General features: G+C 37.1%; 1 protein-coding gene across 6 annotated transcripts in view; it reads right to left on the bottom strand.

Moving 5' to 3' along the window:
* VPS13B (vacuolar protein sorting 13 homolog B) overlaps nucleotides 1–27,027 on the bottom strand; it is a 459,420-nt gene that overhangs the window by 131,141 nt on the left and 301,252 nt on the right. For all 6 annotated transcript variants that reach the window (XM_065627245.1, XM_065627244.1, XM_065627248.1 and 3 more), the window contains exons 32-33: nucleotides 19,309–19,435; nucleotides 17,482–17,625 (exon numbers count right to left, since the gene is read on the bottom strand). In XM_065627245.1, the coding sequence (XP_065483317.1) occupies nucleotides 17,482–17,625; nucleotides 19,309–19,435 (271 nt within the window). The remainder of the gene's footprint in view (nucleotides 1–17,481; nucleotides 17,626–19,308; nucleotides 19,436–27,027) is intronic.

The raw sequence follows: 27,027 nt of genomic DNA, 5'->3' as shown, positions 1-27,027 counted from the left end.
GGAGCAGATTAGTCAAGATCAAAGAGTGCAGAACCCTCAGTCACACATCGTGTGACCCAGCACTCAAACGTTCGTCTCCTCATCAGACGATTAAGCAAATCACCACTGTGACATATTCAATGTCCACAGTGTGAGAAAGTCCAAGCACGTGTTCTCTCACACTTCTGTTTAGGGTCAGTTTGAGCCACTGTGTTGTCTTTATTGATTTTTGTCCTGCCTACACTTCAACAGCCAACTATATCTGTTATTTATGGCATAACTATAGTAATTCTTATAGTTTCTGTTTTTCTATTTTTTTTTTAATGAACCAATTTGATTTCTTGCACATGTTCTATAATTTAAAGAACAGGTTAAGTTTTGGACGTATTTTATAACAATATTTTTACTATCTCTGTAATGAATATGTCAGCTTTTTGTTAATACATTAAATGATCTGAAACAGCAAAGTTTTAAATTAACTTTACGTACCATTTAGTTATTAAAAGCATTTTATTCTGATAAGAAAGTAAAATAATATTTAAGTTATTGATAATAAAAATAATATCCACAAGTTATGCTCAAAATATTGCTAGGCAGAGTATGTAATAAAGAGATTGGACAGAACATTAATGTCTTTTAGCCTATTCCACTAAGGGTAGTATGAGACAAAAGAAATTCACAGAGCAGAGAAAGGGGGGTTTGATTCAAATAATCAAGTACTGTAGGCTAAGGGGAAAAAAAAGGTGGACTGAACCTTAACTTGCACCTAAAACTCAGGTAAAAATTGTTCTGACCCATGAGGCTCCATCTTCAAACACTCAGAAAAGAACCAAAAGAGAAAAAAAAATCTCAAACCCTGAGAGATTAATTATCCTTCCTTCCGTTTTTTATTTTGCTGTTATAGTTTATTTTTTCCAGAAAACAACAACAGCCCGTCTGAGGTATTTTCCCATTACCTGTGTTCCAGCATGGCACTTTCATTACACTTGAAGAAAGCAGGAAGCCTCTAAATGCCATTGATATGAAGCTTCAGAGTATTCAGATGAAATACTTGTATTTTTCCTTACATTTTTCCATTCATTAACCATTCCAAATATATTTTAATGTTGAAGCAATATTCTTTGGAGTGTCCATGCAAAGAAGATTTCAAAACATGCCTATAATTTTCTAACATTTTGCGGATTATTGTTTTGAGTAAATTCCTCCCCAGCTATATTTTATGTGAAACCTCGATATGCTTGAACATCTTACTGCCGTAAATTACATGATCACAGAAAACATTAAGACAAATGTTAGAGAAATTGGTCCTGAATCAAGCACAGTAAGGGCTATGGGATCACAGAATGTCAGGGATTGGAAGGGACCTCAAAAGATCATCCAGTCCAATCCCCCCGTCGGAGCAGGAACACCCAGATGAGGTTACACAGGAGGCGTCCAGGCGGGTTTTGAATGTCTCCAGAGAAGGAGACTCCACAACCTCCCCGGGCAGCCTGTTCCAGTGCTCTGTCACCCTCACTGTGAAGAAATTTCTTCTCATATTTAAGTGGAACCTCCTGTGTTCCAGTTTGTACCCATTGCCCCTTGTCCTATCATCCCATTTTTTTCCCACATAGTTTGTGTGTTTATGGACATGAAAAACTAGCAGGAAAAAATAGTTCCTTCCTAGCGAAAAGGAAATACACTTCAAATCTAAAATTTCAAGCTGGTTTTACTATCCTAAGAATTCTTTACCTTTTAAGTTTAGTATCTATCTTATTTCATATGTTTATTGACCTTTCTGAACTATGTAAGTCAGAATGCTTATTGAACAGACAATTCATTGTAAAGTAAAAATTTTCTTAGCTCTGTATCTCAAAGTGAGACCACATACCCTGTTTTTTCACTTTGATCTTCTATTGGCAGAATCTGAGCATGAAGATCTCTTCAATACAGCGATTTTGGTTGCAATAAACAGTTTGGATTTTTTTTCCCCCCCTAGTAATTCTACGATAGAAGCTAAAGATCACACTTATGTACAGTAAAACAGATTTCCCTTTGTTTCCTAGTTCTTCATTTCCCTTTTTCACATTCTAAGGACAATACTCAGATTGATGTGAAATGCCATTCCCCCATATCAAAACTTTGTGAACTTTTAGGTTATGGAAGCGATTCCCTTTTACAAATCCATCTAGGGTGTATGAGGCATAATCTGGATTTAAAGCACACAGAAGTGGCCCTGCTCTGCAGGAATGGTAGCACAAGACATCTCTTAACTCTGGTCACACAAAAAAAACTACTTGGGAGATCTAGTTGTGGTATATGCTTAGGAACTACAACTTTCTGCAGTTGTTCTCATCTGAGAAAACATTTCTCTGGAAATATTACATTATTTCCATAGCTGTAAAATAAACACAGTGAGAATAGCCATTGTTAAGCCGCTTGAGAACTTTTTTCAAACTGCTTCAAATCTAAGCAACCCAAATTTTGTTACTTTCTTTTTACATTGTTTCTTAGGGCTGCTATCTTAAACTTTACACTTTGTAACCTAGTGAGAAGTTTTATAATACCTCATGCTTTTAAATGTACGATCATGAAAAGATTAAAAAAAAAAAAAGGAAGATACATTTACTGATTATTCATGCAAAAATGCTGTCCACACATCCCAGATGTCATGGTTTAAGCCCAGCTGGCAACTAAGCACCACGCAGCCGCTCACTCACTCCCCGTCAGGGGGATGGGGGAGAGAATCAGAAGAGCAAAAGTGAGATAACTCATGGGTTGAGATAAAGACAGTTTAATAAGTAAAGCAAAAGCCGCACATACAAACAAAAGCAAAACAAGGGATTCATTCACCACCTCACATGGGCAGGCGGGTGTTGCCATTCCCAGGAAAGCCAGGCTCCATCACACCTACCGGTTACTTGGGAAGACAAATGTCATCACTCCAAACTTCCCCCCCTATCCTTCTTCTTGCCCCAGCTTTATATACTGAGCAGATGTCATACGGTATAAAATATCCATTTGGTCAGCTGGGGTCAGCTGTCCCAGCTGTGTCCCCTCCCAACTCCTTATGCACCCCCAGCCTTCTCAATGGCAGGCCAGTATGAGAAGCTGAAAAGTCCCTGACTGCTCAGCAACAACTAAATCATCAGTGTATTATCAACATTCTTCTTATCCTAAATCCAAAACACAGCACTACACCAGCTACTAGGAAACTACATCTCGGTCAAAACCAGGACACCAGGTAATGAGGTTGCTGCTAACAATTTTATTAATAAATTAAATACATCAACCAGCTGCAATACATTTGTGATTCTCCAATTACTGTAGTGTTAACCCACCAGAAAGCATCTCATGGTCCAGGATATCAAAGATATGGGACTATGAAAAAAGTCTTTAAACCCTCAGGAAGCTATCTTCACACAACATTACCTTCCTTATGTGCCAACACACTTTTGGATATCAAGACATACCTAAATTCATCTGACCTATAAAAAAAGACAGAAACTGAGACTGTTTTGGCTCTCTAACGCTGATTACCTTAGACTTCAGAAATCAAAAGACAAAAAACAAACAGCTTCTTCAAAAGAAACTTGTAAATGAGGATGCCAACTTCTCAGAGTTTCAACATACTAAAAATACTTCCAATTACACAAGCTTTCCATAAGGATACTAAACAGTGAACACAACATCTGTGCAACATGTGCATCTGCAACTTCACACTTTGTCTGTCTGGCTTCTTAAGTAGTATTATCTGGAACCTGTTTTACCAGTTTTCTTGTTGTTGTTATTTTTAAACAAAAAATGTTTGTTTTCAAAAAAAATACGGTACCATTTTTTTTTCATTCTCCACAGAAGTAATACATTGATAACCTTGACTAAATTTTCATTAAATTGCTCTTCACTCAAGACAGCTTCTCTTGTTAAAATACCACAGGCAACAAAGACTGCTATAAACTCCATTAACTATCATTCTTTCAAATTTTATGTGTGATGCAATTGTAATAGCACTTTCCTACATACTTTCTGCTGATCATGTTCTTTATCTTACAGTGAAGTTACAGCAACAACAGAAGGTTGAAGAAATTGCCAAAACCAGAAATAAACTACAAGAGAACAGAAGAATGGTCCTACTGGGTCAGACCAAAGGTCCTTCTAGACTCCTCCTCTCTGACAGCAGCTCTAAGTGGATGCGTAGGGGAAAAAGTATAAATAAAGCAAGTACAGAGAAACACTTCTTCAGAATACTCTTTCTGAGCCTGCACATTACAGGGTATCACAACTTATCAGAAATAGTTTGTCAATCTGCAATGACAGAGAATGACTTAGGCCTTCTGCAGATGTTACTGCTATGTCTCTAATGTGATAAATCAGTAACAGTTTGATTGAACCAGGCTAGAAAGAAATCAGCTGTTACAGATGAGTATTCTATGCCTTTTCCCTTTTGGAGACCTCTCAGTTAAAAATTAGCTTGTTGCCATTAGTGTGTTGGTTATTACTCACCGAAGCCTTTGCTGATTTTGTTTGGGTATCTGTGCAGATAGGAGCTGTACTTTCTCCAGCCTTTCCCGTTATTGGGATGATTACAAGTAATATTCTGCTTGCTATGAAATATCCTATCTTTACATTAGTTAGACTCCAAAAATAATTTGTGGTAAAATAACAACTTTTGCTTCTGCTCCCTCCCAGTATTAATATAATTTATTCAGGAAGCTGGTGGTTGTCTTTGCAACTTATCAGAACGTGGAGGTTAGCCTTCTGGAATGTGTCACATCTGCTGGTGGGGTTTACTCCAAGTGATTGGCCAAGAGCCAGGTCTAGAAGCAAGATCTCATCTGGCAGGCTGATGAACACTGCAGAGGCCAGTGCTTGGGTAGCCTAGACAGAGTGCTCAAAAGTCAAATGCCTAGAAGCAGGCATTACAAACGCGGAAAACATTAGCCAGCAGGTTGTGCCTTGAATTTCTGAAAGAAAACAAAGCTCTGCCTGCACCAGGTTTCCCTGCTTTTTGCTCGACACTGCCCCCAGGTGAATGACAGCTTCTGTCCGTGGGCTATTGGCTCTGGCTGCAAATTATGCATGAAAAGCAGAATCGCAGAGTAATTTTTCTTGGAAAAGACTTAAAATCATGGAGTTCAACCATTAACCTAGCACTTAGCAAGTCCACCTCTAGACCAGGTCCCTAAGAACCTCATCTACAGGTCTTTTAAACACCTCCAGTGTGTGAACACCTCAGTCGTGAATAAAGATTCCAACCAGCCACTTCCACACCCCAGGTCATTCTTTGTGTGACCATTTTACCACTACATCCATGTCCATCTTTCACCAACTCAGTTGTTAAATACAGTTTCTCCTCAACTTTAACAAGAAGATTTTTTTCATGTGTTTTGAGAGAAGAATTTGTGCAGGATCTATTGTATTCTAATGGCTAGCAACACAGAGATACAAGAACAGCAAGTACGCTGAAGAATTCTGGAAGCTTTATTCATTGCTCAGGCAGAAGTGACAGAATGCCAGAAAGGGGCAGGGGAGGTCTGAAAGGGATCCAAAACAGGGACAATTTTTTGGTTTCTACTTCTACTGTGAGCAAATATTTCCGTATTTGCAACAACTGATCGTTGAGTGCTGCAATCATCGCTGTAATCAAAAACTGGTGAATAAGAATGACGGATTGAAAAGATGATGAATTTGGCTATGATTTTTTCGAGAAATAGCTGATGTTACTTTTTATGAGTATATTAGTCGCCTATCAGAATTTCAGATTGTACAGGACTGGTATGGACTTGCGTCCTACTGAACTGTGGATTTGGGCTAATAGAAAATAGACAAACAAGAGTATGTGACCTGAGAAATAGGGATGGAGGGGATAGGGGAAATACACCAGCAGAAGACAGAAAATGGGTGAAAGCTTTAGATGACACCCTCTGGAAAATACTTCAGATGTTTAACTCGCCTTGAATTTTAAAAGCAAGCATCTTGTGGTTCACTAATGTAACTGATTTCTCTCCTAGAGCCTTAAAACTTGCAGAGATTTTGTGAAGAAAAAGGAATTATTTGAATGTATCTATTTAGTTCTTCAGGGAAGATAATAACTGTGCTTTGTATTCATAATTACCTCCAAAATAGAGTTATTAGACAGGAATATTCTTCAGGGTAAATTTAAGCAGTTATTATTTGTGTAGAAATCAATATTTTTCCAAAAGTCTGGTCTGACTCTGAAGCTTACGGAGGAGTCCTTTGTACAGAAAACCACTGGTAATGACATCAATGGCCATGTTTGACTGAGGAGCGTAAGATTCACTGACTTGTAGTACAATATGTTATCCATACATGTCTACATGGACAGCAGCAGACCAAGATGAGTGTTGGTTTGTATTTAATTTCTTTCTCAAAGCGGAGTTCTTGTATTTTGCACTTCTAAATGCTAGTATGACAAATAGATGCTCTCTTGCCAAAAATCTCCAGGTGGTAAGTGATGGACACCAGGAGATGAATTTGCCAGACTAAGAAATAAACTCCTTTAGAACTAACCTATTCTATCACTGATCAGCAGTTAAACTAGTTATCATTTATATTGGGAAGACTTTTAGCAGAATATCAAAAATTCTTTTAAGAATGAGGAAATATGGTCCTTTTATTAACATTGCACCTATCATCCCAGGTGAATCACTGAACAAAATTAGGACATGAACAGCATTTCACTCTTATGTTTTTATTTCTTTTCCTAGCACTTCTGTTTCTGTTCTCCATGTGCAGGTATTATATCTTCTTCTTGTAAGAATTTGGCATATATTAATTCTGAAGAACTGAATAATTATGAAAAAGCAGCAACATTCTTTGCCCCTCAGGTAATTTATCAAACACCACATATGTGTCCTTACTTTAAAACTGTCAAGCAGATCAAAGCAATATTCTTTGCAATAATAGACTATACTTTATGAAGTCAGTACAATAGGTCTACTGTACATCAAAGATGAATTTATAAAAGAGCATAAAGCTGGGGCTTATAATAAGTAAAAACACAGCTCTGGAGACCTGGCATGAAACTCTTTACAGAATCTTAAAACACTTGAAGAAATAAAAAGATTTACCTATAAATCATCACTTCTTTAATATTTTTGTCTACACTAATCTTTACAACATTGCCCTATAAACCACCAAATATAGTCCATTTGGAAATCACACCTTTAAAGTTTAAACAAGGGGTTGCTACTTTGATGACTGTCTATATTTATGTAAGCAAAGCATAAAACAGAGAACCGCAATGTATTTTATTTTTCAGGCAGAAGACAATTATTTAATCCTTCTATTTACCAAGAACTTCCAGTGAAATCCAGCTTCCTAACTAAGATTAACAATGTTTATAGTAGTTCAACAATCCCCAAGATTTATCTAGTCAAATATTTGGAAGAGAGTGAAGTTTTTTCACATCTCAAATGCTGCTTTTTTTCCCCCAATTTTTCCCATTCTTCTCCTTCAATACACATGAAAAACATTTTTTCCAATGAGATTTAAAGTCAGTATATATCCAGTGTATTTTCTCTTTATTCTTCCAGCTTTAAAATATAGTTCACTATTTCAAATATGGTTTCCAGACAAAAGGGAAAAGAGGAAAACTAAGAGAGCTCTTCCCTTTAAAGCCTAGAGAGCAAAATTATAAATTTAGCCTTCAAGACTGCCTCAAAGAACTAATTGCATCAGATTCCTAGTAATAAGAAAAGCAAACAAATGTAAAGATATAGAAATATTTTAATACTGTCCTCATTTGGAGGTCAATATTAATTTTTATACATTGTAAAAACATAAAATTGAAAAGGAATCAAAGAGATCTTCTCTAGCAGATATCAAGTAGCACCTATGTTTTTAAAAACAGGAAAAAACGGTATGGTCACTTATGCTAGGAAAGTTTTGTTGACTATCACAAAAAATAATTTCAGGATGCAACTTCTGCTCTATTTCTGTATTTCAGAGAGTCTTTAAAAAACAAGGCCTACATTTTTCAGGTTTGTGAAGTTATTGGTAGGAACATAAACCTACCTACCAGGCACAGAAAGACTTGTAATTTTCTGTTTGCATACTTTTTAAGGGGAGAAAATGATTTGATGCTCCTGCTTTTCACCAAAGAGGATCTGCATTAGAAGTGTCATTAATATAGCAATACACATTATTAGAATGTAACTGTCCTAACTGGAGTGGTAAGACAGCTAACTTCTCTTCCCATTTGCTCCAAGTACCAGTGCATTTTGTGAAGAGTAAGATAAACCTCAGATAATCTGCACTAGTATCTTCTAGTCATGTTGTCAAACGCTGAGAGATTACAGAAATATCTATTATAAAGGAGAGGAATACTCTGAACTACAGATATATACTGACTCTCACAAAAGATTGTGAAGTACTTAGGGCATGTACAAGGCATGTTTGATATGTTACCTAGCACGTACCACCAGACAGAAACTGTTAAAAGTATATTTTCTGCTGAAAAAGTATCCATTATAATACTACTGATTTGTACTGATTTGCTACAAGTCAACAAGAGAAGGCAATGACTGCATTCTTCCCCTTCTCTTTAGAGAAAGAACATCACTGCTCACAGAATGACATGTAACAACATTCCCGTAAGTTATTTATTCCTAGAAATAATGAGCTGCACACGAGCTTTTTTTGTGTTGGACTGAATGCTAAGTGGATTAGTGCCTTTCCAAGCCTTGAACCTAAAATTCTTAATTTTATTTGAAATTCAGATTTAGACCACCATGCTGCTACAGGAGGCTGGGGGAAGAAAAGCACAAATTTCTTAGTTGTCTAAAACCTTAAAAGACCCACCACAATTGCTTCCCTGACTCCAAGGGTCAAATGTTTATTAACACATCAAAACAGGCAGCTGTAAACTCAGGGTATTTCCAGTCTTACTTGATTGTTTAAAACTCCATCCATAAATTTATCATAATCTAGTATGGATTATGATTATAATATGAAATTTTACACTTCAAGTTCATATATCTATATACAGTCCTGGGCTAAACGCAGGGATCCAAAAAAATCCATTTACTATAACCATAATATTTTAAAAATTACTAGTATCCCATTAGATTACTGCAAGATTTTTTACTACCAGTACATTTAGACAATATTTAATTATACAGTTTTAAAATTTTTTCGATTTGACTTAGAAACAGAAATGACTTTGTTTTCAAGGCAATGTCCACTGCTAAGTGAACCCACACATGCTTGGAGAACCCTGCATTTCTCTATACAACATTAATTATGCTCGGTGAAGAGCAGGGCTGAATGTGCATTTATGTAACATTTCGATAAGAAGATTAGCTCTATTTTCAGTGTGTGAGACACACATGTAATATCCATTGTACCTAAAGCAAAACATGAAAAGAAAAAATATTTTCCTTCCAGTGACTGGTATCAAGCAGGTCACACCCCTTTATGGTATTAAACATCTGCTGGGCATGAATTAATTTCAGTGGCATAGGTCTTCTTAACTATCGGTATGCCAAAATTGTGATACAATGTGGATAGCCACCTGCTTTCAATCTGCTTAAATCCAGTTCCTCGAAAACTTTCCATCCCTTTCCTCAGTATATCCTCATTCACACATTAAAAACGGCAAATACATATTAATTATATAACACTGGAAATATCACTTAGAATAATACGGACAGGAATATAACTCTTTTTGTCACTGCATATTTTTTTCAGATATGCTAAGCTTCCTTGCATAAAGGATTCTTCATTTTTTTTCCATTTAAAAATAAAGAACAAACAAGCACTTCAAGTCTTGAAGAGCCACAAACTCAGCCATTACAAGATTGTTTTCTTTCCAACGAAACAGGTTAAATACTTCAGAAAAAGCTGTCCAGGCCCCAGTCCCAGTCAGGTACAACAGGGAGAGGCGCTGCTGAGAAACCTGCTGGTTCTCTGAAGTTCCTTTGCAGATGAGGCCTCAGGGACCAAATAAACAGTATCAGCAGTAGACTCTCCTCTCACAAGTAATTATGTTACTTGTGAGAAGTAATTACGAGATAATTGTAACTGCTAGAATTACTATTACAAGATAATTCATTAACTATTGATAATTTCTTACTGTTTATCTAAGGTAAAATAAACTAGATTAAGCACAGAATGCAAATCCATGTTTCTAAGTTACACTGAAAATGTTTCAAGTTTAACTCAAAACGGCAAAGCTGGTAACTAACAAAAAATTAATGAGCAAATCTACAAAAAAACCCCCAAACCTGAAAATTCATCATGCAAACAGGAATGCCTGTATTATTACTAGGAAGATTAATTTCAGAGGGGAGAGGAAAAGCAGAGGAATAGTCATATTATCAGCTGACTGAGCTGAACTTCAAACTAAATGTATTGGACAGTGACTTAAGAGCAAGATAGGTGAAAAATCAGAACTGTATCAGGCAACAAGCTCACTACAAATAAGCATGTATCTGATTTCAAACCTGCTCCCCATTCTGACGAGTCTTCTCATCAGACTTGGAATACTGTAAACAGAGAGTACATTGTAAGATTCTGGCTTTAGATAACTGAGAGAAAAGTCTGTTCTGCAGACAAAAGACTCCCACTATTGATAAGCAACGTGCTAGCTGGGAACAAGAGCTCAGTTCAGAGTGTGTGTCTAGTTGACTAAGTTTTCAAAGAGTAAGGAAGAAGGTCCTCACCTGGATATGAGTCAAGGAAGAGCAGGAGTACAAGGGCAATTAAATGATTCGTTATCAGTGTACTCATGTAGTGATCTGTGCTGGGGTTGATCACATTCAATATATTTCCTTCTCTTCTACCTGACCCTTTCATAGAACTGTGTGTAACAAGTTGAAGAACTTGTTTTGAGGTGACAATAGTGTTCTTGGTTTGGTTTTGGTTTTGTTTTTCTGCTTGCATCACTTTACATTTACCTATATTGTATTTCATCTGCTGGTTTAGTGCCCTGTCATGAATAATGTTTCCTTTCATTTTTTAATTATATAACTCCTCGTATATCTCTGTAATTCCCTATATAATTCTAGATGATTCTACTTCACCTTTGATGTTTGCACTTCTTAAATATTTGTGGCTTCACAGCTCTCATTCATCTTGCAGCCAAGGTGTACGCATTTGACTCTTATGATCCACGCCTTGCCCCATAAATCACACCCAGAATCCCCAAATATTTTGTTGTCTTTCTTTGGAAAACTGGTTAGCTTCAAAGGGCTGCTTGCTGGAGGAGCTGTCATCAGCCCACACAGCTGTCACCCTTGAGCGCTCACCTTGCTGGAGAAAGAATCAGCAGGGGGGCCTACAGAAAGAGAGCTAGAGAGAAGCAGAAAAAGAGACAAGCTCTATCCATTCATAGTTTTCATTCGGACGTTTACCGCAAACAGTAGGAAGTATCTACTCTGAAAAAATGTAAAGCATTGCTAAGTATCAAATGAGATGAACACAGCTAAGCAACAAACCTAAGATGAAGAAAGCAACTCTTCTGACTGACATGTTTTGCCCTTCCTCAGAATCCACAAAGCAGATATCTATCAGATTACCTGATTATCTTCTATGATAAAATGGCTGGATCTGTGGACAAGGGTAGAACAGTGGATGTCATTTACTTCAACTTTGGCAATGGTCTTAAAACTTCCACAATATTCTTGTATCCAAGTTCGGATATTACTACCTGGATGGGTGAGCTACTAGATGGGTAAAAAACTAGTTGAATGGTTGAGCTCAGAGGGTCCTGATTAATGGGAAGCAGTGAATGTGTGCAAGGGCAGGGCTGCTATCCACAGAGACCTAGACAGGGTAGATGAATGACCCAAATAGGAACCTTAGGACATTAAATGAGGAGAAATGTGAAGTCCTGTACCTGGGAAAGAAGAACCTCGCAACGATATAAGCTGGTTGCAGAGCAATCATGGTAGCCACGAGCCAGTGATGTGTCTGAGCAGCAAAGGTGGCCAGGAGCATCTTGGACTGTATTGGCAGAAGCATGGTCAGTAGATTAAGGGAAGTGTTTATTGCCCTTTACTCAGCACTCATGAGATCACATATGGAATACTGTGTCCAGTTTTGGTCCTCACAGTACACGAAAAAATATCAACTGAGTTCAACAGAGGGCAACCAAGACAGTTGCAAAATCAAGACAGCAACATCAGAAGATGACAAAAAGTTTAATCAAATGGCATCCATGGGCATGGATACAACTACCTGATCGCAGTCCATAAAGGAGATGGTGCCAGCCCCTTGTCAGAGAATAAAAGACACCCAGTGATAGAATTGGAAGCAGTGGACACAAGTAGGAACACAAGAAACTCCAATTAGATATTGGGGTTGTTAGTTGTTGTTGTTTTGTTTGTTTGTTTTTACCATTTGGTTGGTCAACTAGGCTGCCAGAGAGGTTGTCTAATTTCTGTCTTTGGGGGCATTCAATACTTGATCAAAGCCCTAGAGCAATCTGATCTAATGAGGCCTGTTGTGAACAGATGCCTGCACTACATCAATTCTGTAGGTCCCGTCCAACATAAACTATTCCATGATTCTATCCTATCTTAAGTTTTGTATGCTAAAAAGCAAACTGTAACACACATGTATGCATAATTGTGTTTGAACAGACTAACAGGAAACAAATACAATAAGATGAACATACAATTCCTCACTACTGACTTTTCCTTCAAATTAGAGCTCATACTGTAAAAATGCCTTCCTGAAAACAGGTTAAACATGACATCTTTAAACGTGGTTGAACAGCTTGCCCGTAGGAAAGATACACAATCAAGATTATTATCTTAATTAGTAATAATGGGAGTGTCTAAAGAAAACCAAGCAAATACGCTTATTGCCTTAAGTAACTGTCATACAAAATTCCATTCATAATATGAGTTTCAACGTTATTTTCCTTTTGTCTCCCAAATGTGGTGCTCAAAAGTCCCTTCAGACCTTAAATTTTCCTAAAGCTTTTCAGTAAAACTGAACAATGATTCTGTGTATTTAATATGCTGGATATTTTTTTTCTTTAAAAGACTAAAACCCACTAGCAAAGCAGAATTTTTAATTAGCTGGATACCTTCAGAAACAAGAATTTTTTTCACCTTTCAGTGGTCTATGGTCAGATATGTAAAAACTCAAATGCATTTCTATGCGTTTCAAATGCATATTTAATTTGCGGTGTCTTTAAAGTGGAATCAGTGCATTAAAACAAAAAAAACCCCAAACAAACAACCCAAACCACACACAAAAACCCAACAAACAAACAAAAAAAGAGAGAAGAATTTACCATTCTTGTTCTCTTCCTACTTCTAGGCAACTCTTGAATCCTACAGCTTCATCATTCAGTATTGAAGTATGCTTTTGGACAGATACTCAACAAACTATTTAATAAGAATGTATCTCAATCTTTTCATTATTTTAGCAGAAAAAAGGACAATCAACAAAACCAATTTTATTTATGGTCAGTTACCTCAAGAAATTCAAGACATTCCTTTATCCCCTTTCCTTTTCAGAGAATGCCTGTGTCCACTCTTTTTAAATACATTTGTTTATTGTATCGTTGCTTATTCATTCACATGTCCCTGAAGAGAAGCACTGTATGTGCCTAAGTTCTGAAGACCCTTGAAAATAACTGAAAAAGTACTTAAAGCAAACAGTTCAGTGTTGTAAATTCATGTAAAAATACCAAAATAACATTTGTTCAAAAATGTGTAAAACTGTCTCTTCTGCAAAAAAAAAACAACCCCAATGTTCTATTCCTTTCAACTTCCAAAAAAAATCATTGCCATGCTACCTTGGGGCAAGTTTGCAAGACAGGTTTCATACATTCTGATTTGGAAATGCAAACTTTCTTGGTTTCATTTTGTGGTTTCCCATGGGGAATATAGTTTCTTCTGTTTCTTCCTACTCTTCTGTTAATAATGCTTAAGCATCTAGAAGGAATATTGGTGAAAATCCTCAAATGCTACAAACCAGAAGCTCTAAATCTGCCAAGCAAATAGGCATGGGGCAGGGCGGGGTGGGGAAGGAAATCTTAAAGTTATTTTCTACGAATTGTCTTACTGAATAAGACTGTTGAATTGAAATACAAGAGGAGAAACAGCAAAGGTTCTGTGTATCACTATTACCTGCATAACAGCTTAAGTTATTTGCAATACTTTAGGAAAGCCTTTGGAGGATGGATAACTTCAACTGAATTTCTTTGTTTTAAAATATCAGAGAAAATATATCCAAAGGTGTTTGAGGAACTGGCTAGTGCCACTGCTGAGGTTTTCCTTATCATATGTGAAAAGATATGTTGTCTGGGAGAGTCTTTGATGTCTGGAAAATAGTCAATGTCATGCCCATTTTCAAAAAGAGCAAGGAGGAAGAGTCAGGGAACCTATCTGATAGCCTCATTGTAGACCCTGGGAAGGTGACAGACACATTTTCACAGAAGCCTGTTCCAGGCAGTTGAAGACTAAAAAGTTATTGGGGACAAACACCACATATTTACCAAAAAGAAAATCATGCCTTCCCACAATCTGATTGCCTCCTATGATGAGATGATTGATCCTGTGGATAGAGCACTGGATGCCGTTTGCTTTGACCTTAGCAAAGTTTGGACAGAGGCTTCCACAACAGACTTGTATCCAAACTGTTGGATTCAAGTGTGAACTGAATGAGTGGACTACAAGGTGTGAAAAAAACACACTGGACCCCACAAATCAGAGAGTCATGGCCACTGTTCCAAAGTGCAGCTGAACTCCAGTTACAGAGTGACATTCCTCAAGGTTTGATGATGCTTGATGTCTTTTGTAAAGACCTTGGCAATGATACCAAATGTACCATAAGAAAGTTCACAGATGACACCAAACGGGGGGAATTGTTGATACACTGAGGGGCAGGGCTGCCATTCTGAGGGACATTGACAAATGGAGGAATGGTTTAACAGAAACCTCATGAAGAACAAAAGTAAATGCAAGTCCTGCACCCAAGATGGAAAAATCCCAAACCAAATAGATGCTGGAGACCAACTTCGCAGGAAAGAATTGAAGGGTCTTGGTGGACAACAGATCAAGCATGTGATGGCAGCATGCCCTTGAGGTGTTGAAGGCTAAGCACTTACTGAGCAGCATTAACAACAGATCAGCCAGTGGATCAGAGGTGAGATTATTTCGTTTTATTAGATACTTGTGAGTCCACATCTGAAGTACTGTCTCTAGCTTTGATGTCAATAAGAGAAGAAAAAGACCGACAAACTTCAGTGGGCAGGGGATCATCAAGAAGTGTAACAGGTTAAAGCACAGGATTTATGAGGAGAAAGTGAGAGCTAGGTTTGTTCAGATGGAAGAAAAGGGTAAGGATGGTGGTGGGGTATCAAATTACTGTTTCCAGGTACCTAAAGCACGGTTATGAAGAGATGAAGTCAGATTGTTCTTGGTGAGATGTATAGTGCAATGTTGAGAGGCAATGGTTAAAAGTTGTATCAAACAAAATTCTGGAAGGCTATAAAGACAAAAAACTTGCCAGAGCGAGCGTAGATAAGCACAGGACATTTACTCAGAGGGTCAGTGCAACCTCCTTCTTTGGAGATAAAGTAAGATTTGACTGAAAAACCCACTAAAAAGCCTGACCTAGCTTAGACATTAATCATTTGTTTGAGCAAAAGAATGGTCTCCAGAGGTGTTTTCCAACCTAAATTATGTTTTGATTCTTGCAATGACATAATTAGCAAGTATGGAGTATGAATAGCCACGTGCAGGCTCCAGACTTCATTCACTGAGATAAAACCAGTATACAATGTGTATTATGTTTCCCTCTGATGACTAAAGGAGAAATATTGGGATAATAATAAATGAGCATCTATTAGAGGGTGGGGTGGCTTCATATAGGCAAATGAGACTACAGAACACTGAAGACAGAACTGGACAAAAGGTAACCAACTACTGGATTTTACATTTTCAGGATAGTGAATCAAGACATAATTCTACAACTTAAAGAGAAAATGAACACCATCTTGAACCAGAAATATTCCCATTACTCATTACAGGAGACCTCAATAATGCAAAAGAGATGTCAATGAAGAACAAATGGGCATGCTGGGATGCAGACAACAAAAAGACTTCTGAAATTATGTAGTAAATTGCTTTTAAGTTTGTACGGTCCACATCAGTCATGCAGCACTTCTGCACAGCGCCAACTCAAAATTAAAATTCTTGGAACCCATTCATATCTTCTGATTCTATCCATTCCACTGACAATGGGAAAACAGTGCTTCACAAATTATTTATTGGAGATATTCCCATATATACTTATTTATCGTGTTCATCTCCAAAAGAGGCCCTGTGCCTGCAAAATATCCAAGGAAAAGAAATATACATTTCTTTTCTACAGCTTTGATGTTTCAAAATGGTAAGGAAACAACGCCTTTCATTTCCGTCTGTCCTTGGGAAGGGATAAAGGAGCGTGGGGGATGATGTGATGCCCAGATTACCAGGATACAAACAACTCCTGGGGTTTTGACAGGGTGAGAAGAGAGGAATATAAGTAGTTTGGCTGCTCTAGAGCCTTCCCTGCTTCCACCCAGACTCACAAGGATGCTGAATCTGTGAGATTCACGAAAGAAAAGTGACAAGTTTCTTTGGCTCTCCCATTATCTAGATTCTCAGAAAGGAAGAGCTGATCGTGTCTTCCTCTTTAATTCTCTCCCTAACTCCTCTTATTTGTGAATAATTCTTAATGAGTCCAACAACCATTCCAGTGGAATTAGTGCCTTGCCACGTATTAAATTCTACTGTCTTTAAAAACTGCTGTCAGCCTGACTAGATTTCTGGGTTTGGAGATAAAAAATACATTTTTTTTTTCTTCTTACAGCAAAGTTTTCACTTTCATTTCTCCTATCTTTTTTTTTCCGTATCAGCCTATAAGTTTAATAATTTAAACATGCAAGTCTGTCACAACTAGTGACTGGCCTGTAGTGCAAACTGAGGTATCAACTTCCAGAAATAAAGAAGAATGACAAATTCAAGAGATAGTGGCTGAACACCATAAAATTCCAGAAAAAAGGAGAGATTCATTGTTCAGAGGATGAAGGAAACATCACCATTCTTACTGAAGAAGTATGAGAACAATCAGAGGTGGATGGAGTGAAGACAGTGGTTACCAGGCACAATGAAAATTTTATAGTTTACTGGCTTTAGTGAAGCACACACTGTAGCAGTGAACTCAAAAGAAGATGCCAAAGCTTCAATAGAAGTTAAAAATTAAATGCCAAAGAACCTCAAAAACCTACTTCAAAGTTTATTTCCTTCATCTTCTACATAAGATAATTCTCCTTGTACATAAGATGCTGCAGAATCGCCTTAGTCCATTTTACTGAATAATATTTTTGTTAAAATAACATATCCTATTTGTTACAACAATATTAGAATGCACTTTAAAGCTGACCAAACACAAACAACAATAATACACATATTTCATTTACCTATATAATTTTGGCTAGATGACGTAAACAGCTACAGTGCTTTAAAAGAACCAGCTGCAAACCAGGAAAAAGCCTACCTTGGTGGTGCCACTGGAAGGTTCTAGTCCAACCATATTGGCTTGTACCAGCTGCTGAAGAAGTTGTACTTGAGATACATTGAGGAAGAAATCCAGGTTTGTTGTCACATTCACCTCCAAAGAATGACCACACACCAAAATTTCCTGTGGAGAAATTAAGGGAAAATACTAGATAACAGCTATTTGGGAAATGATTTTCAGCTTCTATATAACTATGTTGTGATTCTCTGCTGTAGTCAATACTTTGACATTATATATAGTATTAATTAGGCCTCTGTAGCAGGAAGTGGCTTCTAAACAAGATGCAGCTCATTCTTTGCTTTGCTTTCAACAGCATAACTATTAAAACAAATTTTGTAAGAAATGCATCTCACATGTGAGGTCTTGTTTCCATCTCTTAGTAGTATCAAACAGTGGACTGTCAGGCTTTCTTTTTCATTTCCTGGCAATGACTACAATTCTCCTTTCCTTCCAAGAAAAGTATGTATTTTTTTTTAAACATAAACTCTGATAGATTTATAATGAAATCATGTGTTGGAACTCACTGATAACCAACCTAATTGATTTCGCTTTGTCTGCAAAGCTAACTGGATGGCCACTGTTTTTTTAGTGTTATCTAGTACATAAAAAGCTCTTCACCACTGTTGGCAAGTGCTAAAGAGATGAAAACCAGAACCAATGCTAAATGGTTGCTTAATAAGTAGAAGTACTGCCCCTTCTCATGAGAAGGTTGCACAACGTTCAAGCTCTTCAAAAGCTTAACTAGACCTCTCCCTTCATCAGTGAATGTCACCCAGGGAACAGATAACAAGAAGAACGTATGCAGGGAGAACACTGAAATTCTTGAACACAGGCATTAGTAAAGCTCGGAGAGTTTTTTCTTTTTTTTTAATTGAATGACTTCTATACATCACAGCCATACTCCAAGCTTTCTACTTGTTTTTACATTAAATAATTTTCCATCTGCCCTTGTGATGATGCTTTACACAAAATATGAAGCTGTCACTTTTTTCTTTCTATACCCATTACCTATTATTTTCCAATAATGTACACCTAGTGTACATTGCAATCCACACCCAATACCCTTTATACTTCTGTACCAGTTTTGCTCTTCCCAGGAGGCAGCTGTTATGAGAAATACTCCTTGTGAGCTGACAAAAACTTTCTGGTATTTCCCCTACATAAAATGTTTTTAATTCTTAAGCTACAAACTAACGTCAAAAAGTGAGCCAATACCTTTTGTGTTTAATGTTCTTCACAGACTAATCATTAACAAGCTGACCCACAGCCCACTGGTAAAAGTGATTGCTAAATCTGGAATACCTTGAAGTACTCACAGTAATGGTTGGGGGACGGATGCTGTGTGGAAATTTGTGGGCTTGAAGATCTGGCTAAAAGAACTCTGTTCAACTCTCTTCTTATAGAAGATTACACTTTCAGGCTTCTTTATGTGAAGCTTGTGAATAGAATGTTTTGTAATGTTGTACTATAGCACCTCTTCTCAACACCTTTCCATCACAAATATTTTTAAAAATATTGCTGGAAATCATTAAAGGATTCCCATTGTCTGAATTGCAAACAGGCTTATCTACCTCTGGACAGGCTGCCTTTAATATCGAATGCTTCATACAAATTCTTTCTCCAGCAGATAAAGAACATTTCAGCTAGTGATTAGTGGTGGTTTTGTGTGTGTGTGTGTCTTTGTTTTTTCAGTTGGTGATCTCTGTATTTAAAATGACCTGGACACTTAAAATGGTGGAACAGTACAATAGTAAGATTATCAACGTATTAAAAATTACACTATTGCGTTTCACATTTTGTACTGACCTCTGGGTGTAAATTCTCTGCAGCATCAATTTTTGTAAAAATAATTGCAGGAGCTGCAGTTATTCGAACTGTGAAATCTGTTAAAATTGGAGTTAAAATTGCTCTCCTTTCCTGATGCCGCCTTATGCTAAAAAAAAAAAAAAAAAAGGAAAAAAGAAAAAAAAAGAAAATATTAAAACACTTTATAAATTGTTGAGGGGCAAAAACATTTCAGATTCTTCTTTACATCCAGCATGTAGCACAAAACTGCTTCAATACCAGTCTGGCATTTGATTGCTACCTCAGTAAGCATTAAATATCATCACTATAAAGTCATGTTAATTCAAATCCTGAAGGCAAACTTTTACTTTCACTTCACAGAAAAAGTATGACCAAATATTTAACTCTTTAGTCCATCTCCAAGTAGACAAGCTTGACATTTGACATTGCTTCTTCTACTGTTCAATGAACTATACAAAGTAATTTGAACAAAGATATAACTTTATAATCACTATTTTTCAAACTTGCCTATGGATGCCCTTTACTTTGTGAATACCTGTCCTGAAGCCTGCATAACATTCGAATTCATGCATTATGACTCTGTGGTGAAAGAATTCTGCACAAAACGTAACCGAGACAAAAATCAGTGACATGAAAAATTAAACTAGCAAACCCCGTGAATACTTTAGGTCTCAAACATTAATTTTATAATAACTACTGCCCAAGATGTTTAAAATACCTTGAAAATGGAGGGATGCTAGTTTTCCTCCACTGCTTCTGTCACTGGTTGTTCTTAGTTGGTATCTTTTCATCTAAATATCACTGTTCGTTTGCCAAGAATATTAGCACCATTATACCTGATAATTACAATTGTTTTCCAGCTGGGTGTTTATTTTTTTTCCCTTACTAAGCCTGCAGGGACAATCCTGTTATAGATGGATCGCTAATAGCTTGTGACAACACATTCCAAATTGCCAGAATCTTCTGGGTCAGGTCAAATAAACTATTGCCACAAAATGCCATCTGAGAGTCTCTGATCAGAGAAAAAAAAAATGTAATGAGATCAAGATGGTGCTCAGCACCTAAAAGAGGATACAATTCAAATTCCTAGGGGAACCCTGCCATCAAGTTAGGTTTTTTTGATAATTCTTTTTACCTATCATCATTTGTAGAAATGCTAAAAAACTGCATTTCACCAAGGAGAACTCTAAATATCATCAAAAAGTTATTGGTCCAAGGTAAGTTTTCCTATGCTTACAAAACAGAAAATTATCAACTGCGAAACAAAGTAAGTTGAAAGCATACACTAAATTATGCAACTATCTATCACAGTATAAGACCAAACTACACTGCCATATAGGAGAAGAGGACAGATCTGTGCAGGACTGTTTAGACATATCTGTGTATCACTTTGATGTCCCCACATTACCTTTAATCTTGCTGTCTCCAATAAAGAAGATGCAGCAGAAATTGCACAAATGCGCCAAACACATGAACTCTGAAATTGGACGATCAGTCCTTACCACTGTCATTAAACAACCTGGTTATATGCCTGACTATATGCCTATCTCTTGACTGCACGTGGAATAGGTAAGATTAACAAAAGATATCAATATACATGGTTGTCACGGTTTAACCCGAGCTAGCAATACAACCACGACGGCTGCTCACTCACTCGCCTTCCACCCCCCAAATAGGGGAGAGAATCGAAAGGGAAGGGAGAAACTTGGATTGAGATAAACACAGTTAAATAAAATAACAAAATACTAATACACTACTAGTAAATATATATATACACATAAAATAGAAATGGAATATAAAAGAAAGGTTACTCAATGCAATTCCTTACAAACTCTGTCCACACTGAGCAGCCAGTCCCAGGCAGCAGCACCTGGTCCCAGCAGCCGATCCCAGAGATAGAAGAAAGAAAAAGGCAGAAAGGCCCAGAGGACACTGCAAAACAACAGGATGGCAAAAATGCCAAACTAATGCAAGTCCCGAACAGAACTCCCCCGTACCGTCCCAGCTCCGACAAAGAGAGCGAAGAAAGCAAAGAAGTGAGAGAATGTGAGAAAGCACCGGAAGATCGTGACTTAAATCTGAAGCATGATGCTAATGGGATAGAATACTCTCATTGATCAGTCTGGGTGTCAGTCAAGCTCTGCCCCATCCATGCCCCGCTCCCTCGCTGCCTCACACCTGTGGGCAGAGCGCTCAGAACATCCTTGGCTCTCAGACCAGAGCAATTAAAGACATGAACTCTGTGCCGGGGTGTTATCTTCTTGTTCTCAATCTAGGTCCAAATAATGACCGTACTAGCTATGAAAAAGAAAGGTTTATAACTGCATGAAGAAAATTAACTCTTTTGCATTCAAACCAGCACAAATGGTCTAGTAAAGGTAATGGTTCTGAAAGGGATTCTGTTGAAACATACACAATCTCAAATTCTGATTGTTTGTAGGCCAAGAGTTAGGCTGATAAGAAATTAAATAGATATTATAACTTGACTGTAATTCAGTCAAGATAGAAAGATTCAGAATCCATAGATGACAATTTACTGCTTAGACTATTTTGATTTTGATGCTTCAAATTCTGCTAACAATTTGCTTAAGTGTCCTCAAAACATGTAGAAAACACAGTGATCTATAAGGGAATATAAACTGTCAGATGTGGGTAGGCCTTAAAGCTTTTAAATATATTTAGGGAAACAGTATACACAAGGTAACAGCAGATGCTAGGGAGCACAGAGCTAGTATTTACTGAGCATAAGACTAATAAACTTTTGCTTCAAATGACCTTCGCAAACACTGCTGAGCAGGCTGCACGCTACCATAAGTACTATGCAGCATGCTTAAGAGCAAGCCAATCAGTGAGTGTGAGAAAATTACCATCTTACATCAAAAGATTTTACATTTCAGTCGGCTGTAGCCTTGCTGATCTGTAGCGATGTTTTTTAGAGCAAGATTAGTCTAATTAGATCTTAAAATTAGAAAGCAGACCAGCTAGTGGCTAGCATACACCTTCAACTAAGAAAATGGTCTTAGATTTTGCTACTTCTACAAATGCTTCTCTCACTGCCATCACCTTCAATTTAAATTTAAACCAGATGGCTTTCTACCCAATTCCTATTTCCCCTTCTCAATAGGATGAGAAAGAAATGCCTTTGTTTTTGAGGAGAATAAAGAGCTACTTAGTATCAATTCTATAAAATAACACACAGCTGTACATTAGAAAACTTCCACTTGAAGAGGCATAAAAATTCTAGGAAGTATGATTTCAATATATGAAACAGAGCTGTAAAAGCAAGTTAATTGTTGACCCCCAAATCCACAGCTGGCTCTCTTCAATCATTGTTCAAATTATTTTTCAGCTCATACATATCCCCCCTTTCTTAATTTTCAAATATTATTCTAATAGATACACAGTACACTGTATCTTAAAGGACCTTTTTTGGCAATAAAGATTGATGGCTGATGTTTTTTTAAAATTCTTTTTAAAAACAACCCTTACATGGTATCCCTGTCCTGCTCTACTTACTAGTTTCTGCATTTCTAGCTGGTGAATTTGAAGCTCAGCCAAATCAAGTATTAGTAAAATAATTGTTAAGTACAAACAGAAGGCAAACAGAGCACAGTAAATAATGAAAGGAGAGGATATGAGAAAGAGCACAAAAGGAACAAAGAAGCAAATTCCATTTTGAATTATTAAGTCTTCCACACTGCACCTAAGTGCACTGTTAACTTAACACAGGTGTACGCCACATGAGCTTATGAAAAAACTTGATTGTGAAGAGCGTAATGATGGCTCTATGTCTGCAGCACATTCATTCCATGGTTCATTTATGCATCTGTTATATATTTGTCTTGGAAAAAAAAAGGAAAAGCTAGTACTTTTAGAGATGTTAAAGCAGTTGATCATCTACACTTAAAAGTACGGCACATTTGAAAGACCATATGCTAACGCAAAGCACCAAGGCAGCAAAGCAGTTCTGATAAGGCCTGGAGGGGCGCTGACTTTGGGCTGTATGCGCACAACAACAGGAACTCTGGCTATGGACCACAGACCCGCATTGTCAAAGCACAGGACAAAAATGGTCTCTGTCCTCAAAGGCTTACAATTTAAATATAACAGAAACCAAACCTGCAGACAGGGAAGTAAAAAGGAACAACTAACAGCATGATAGGCAACAATATCCATGGAGCGGTAACCTGAAAGCTGTCCATTGAGTTTTTATATCACAATATAACAAACGAAATTTTCGGGAAGGATTTGGAAGAAGGCATTGCAATAACTTTGTGAATGTTCACAGGAAGTGCCTTTATAACATATAGATTAGCCTAGGAGCAAGCAAGAAAGTGCTGCTCTGAAAATTAAATGCAGCAGCCTTCGTAACTGGTATGATGAGGTCTGATGAGCAGTGAGTGCAGATGTGTCAAAGCAAATGGAAGAATATACATAACGGGAAATTGATAGACAGAAGTCTGGAAGTACCTTGAAAGCAAAGACACATATAATATGACAAAAAATGTTGTGGGAAGAAGAGAGAAAAAACCCAAAGAACAGAATTTTGTAATCAAAGCAACAATATTTGCTTACATCAAATCAAATCATCAGTATTTGATTACATGCACTCAGAAGCACGTGGAATTTATATAAGGAAAAGGGACTGCCAAAGAGATGATGTTGCACCAATCAAGGAGATGTGATGATGTGAGACTGGATGAGCTGTGAAAATGCATGAAGGAGGACTATAACTTGGGCTTCTTATGTGGAAAAACTAATCAAAACAACAGAAAATACTGGCCAGTAGGAGCTAAACATAATCTAGATTTGAAACTTGAAATAGTTGCCTTATTCTTGTTTATATTTTTTTTCTTAATAATACCTTATGGAATTTAGAGTTTGAGCCTTTAAATAGTTAAAAAATTTCATAGATCAGAGAGAAATTAATTTACATTCAATGCATGAATGTCAATCAAAAGCTCATTTATGCCATTAAGTTTACTATCTACCGAGAGATGAGTCCTCACAAATAATTCCGTGACTTGAAAAAGCAAAAAAACCCAAGTATTAGCATAGAACAGGCCACGTAATCAGTGTTCTCTAGTAGTGTGAGGCATGCAAAATCAAAGGTGTTACGTTGGCTAGGACTTATGAAGTATTTTTCGCTCGCAGGTTTCCTGTGCAGTTGTACAAATCATGTAATCCCTGATCCACGATGTATCAGGATATCTAACTACTAATGACATCGTCATGCCTCAGACCTCCCACTCCCAGCAGAACCCTTCACAGCCCTTCAGCTTTTGGAGGTGTTGCAGCGACACTGCGAGACAGTGAAACAGCAATAGCAACATATTGGGGACTATCTAATGACCAAAATCAGACAATGAACAAACGTATACCATGTGGCTGTACAGAATGATTATTGTTATCTAATTATGCCTCAGTAAAGATAATTTTAATCTCATTAAGAATGCTGTGCAACATTTCTTTGTTGTGGATTAATAAAGAAAATAACATACTCCATCTTACTGAGTAAAGCTTTCTACAGCATGAATACAAGCATGACTTTGGGTGTAATAAACAGCAACTGAAATACAAGACTGAATACAAATGTATTGGATTTTATTCCAAAAGATTCACAGGGATGCCCCTACTTCCTTACACATGGATCTACAGACCACTTTTTTCTGGTCTTCCTTATTACGAGTTGGCAAGCTGTGCTTCAAATTTCAAAAAAAAAAAAAAAAAGCATGAAAATGAAAACTATTCAAAGAAAAATCTACAGGAAACCTTTCTGAGGATCCTTTCAAAGGAAAAGTGGTATTTTGTTCAGTTTTGTACAACAGATCATTGGCTCCCTGACATACTCAATGAGAGTCGCAGAGAGCGGTTCCAGATGGTGCTATGCCAGGGACAAACTATAATGCAGTATATTGCCACACTCAATTCACTACCACATAGAGAAGTAATGCTTTTAAGCTCAATTAATTTTTTTTTTTTTAAACAGAGTTTATTCAGGCTGCAGGAAGCAGAAGTTGTTGCTGGGAGCTGCAGAGGATTGCACAGGGGTGGGGGCGAGGCCTCAAGAGAGGATGTATTTCTTTATTTCCTTCAGGGCTGTTGTTTTTTCCATTGAGAGGAGGGAGAGGGAGGAGGAGATCTGCAAGCTGTAAAAGCAGTTTTCAATCAAGAAAACTTCTTTTGGTTAAGTACTCCCAGTTCCCCACATGCTGTTTGGTAAAGAGAATAAATGTGGACAGGTTTCATTTGTACATAACCTTATTAGAACTGTCTGACTGTTTCCAGTATTCTTTTTTATATATTACACCATTAGGGAGCTTTTTATAACATCTACAGTGAAGTATAAACATTTCATAATGGGAAGAGTTATGATCCCTGATCCTCAGTACACCACAGCATTTGGATGCCTTTTTTTCTGAGAGGGCATCCACCCTCCCAGAGGGCTCCAGCTCCCCCATCCTTCCCAGGGTGACCAGCGGGGGCAGAGAACGTGTCACACCAGCACTTCACAATAGCGCCTCTTGAAGAATTTTACACTAAACACCTTGAAAGAGTCAACACTTTATCTCAAAGCAAGATTGCTTGCTTTCCAAATTACAATGTAAAAGTTTAATAAATTCAAACGCATGAGATATTAAGTACTAGAAATACTGAACTCCAGCAAAACTGGTGGGAAAAACTGAAGGATTTACTTACTGTGTGAAGATTGTTAAATCATTTAAATGATGAACTATGTGAAAAGCTTTCAAATATGTGTTCGTATGATATGCAGAATGATTTGGCTTTCATGCAGATTTTTAAAACAAGACCAAATTTCAACCCAGTAGACTGAATTACAATATAACCTACTTAAGAATTTTCACAACTCTTTATTTAAAAAAAATACAGTATGATTTTAGAAATGGGAATGGAAAATGAATGGCTGGTATCTATGTTGAAGCTTTCTATAAAGTAACTGCATGAAATATTTAGATATAGGTTGGATCCTCTACTGTACGACATGGTACCTAAGAATTCAGAAATGAGGGAACAAATCTCAAAAAAGAATCTTAAATCCCAGTGAATCTAATGAACCATAACACTGGATCTAAACAATAAGTAAAACCAAAAAGAAAGATATTAAAACAAGAAAAAGAAACTAACCCTAAATTAAATTAACTCAGTAAAAATCATCCATTACGTTTCAGGTTAAACATGCCCAAGAAACTGAAAAAATTAAAAAAGAAAATAGTATCACAAATAGATCAAAGAGTAAAGCTTCTGTGGTAGCTGAAGGAAATCTTAAGATAAACTTCACCCTGAAAACACTAAGCGCCATGTAAAACACCATGCAGCTACCCTCTTGGTGCATGCTGGAAATATCTCAGCGGATAGCAGAGTTCAATGCAGGTTCTTCCAGTTCTCAGCACACCACTTCCACGGATCATAAAATAAACCCAGATGCAGCAAAACTGACTGCCAACTAAAAAGCAAAAGTCCTGAAAAAGAACTGTAGTAAATATGTAAAATTTTAAGCCAGAAGGACAAGAAAACACTCATACCAACTTTCTCTTTAAACAAATTCAAGCTGGAATTAAAATACAGGATTGCAAACCAGAAAGGAAAAGCTAATGTATTTCATTACAAACGATCTGAGTTAAAAACTAAGTAGAAGATTCATTCAAAAGTAATTTCAAAACAAACATACTTATTTGTCAAATATATGCTAATAAATTT

Source organism: Caloenas nicobarica, chromosome 2 (assembly GCF_036013445.1).
Source record: "Caloenas nicobarica isolate bCalNic1 chromosome 2, bCalNic1.hap1, whole genome shotgun sequence".
NCBI classification, from domain to species: domain Eukaryota; kingdom Metazoa; phylum Chordata; class Aves; order Columbiformes; family Columbidae; genus Caloenas; species Caloenas nicobarica.
Note: the sequence above shows the minus strand (reverse complement) of the source record. Positions and strands in the feature narration are given on the sequence as shown.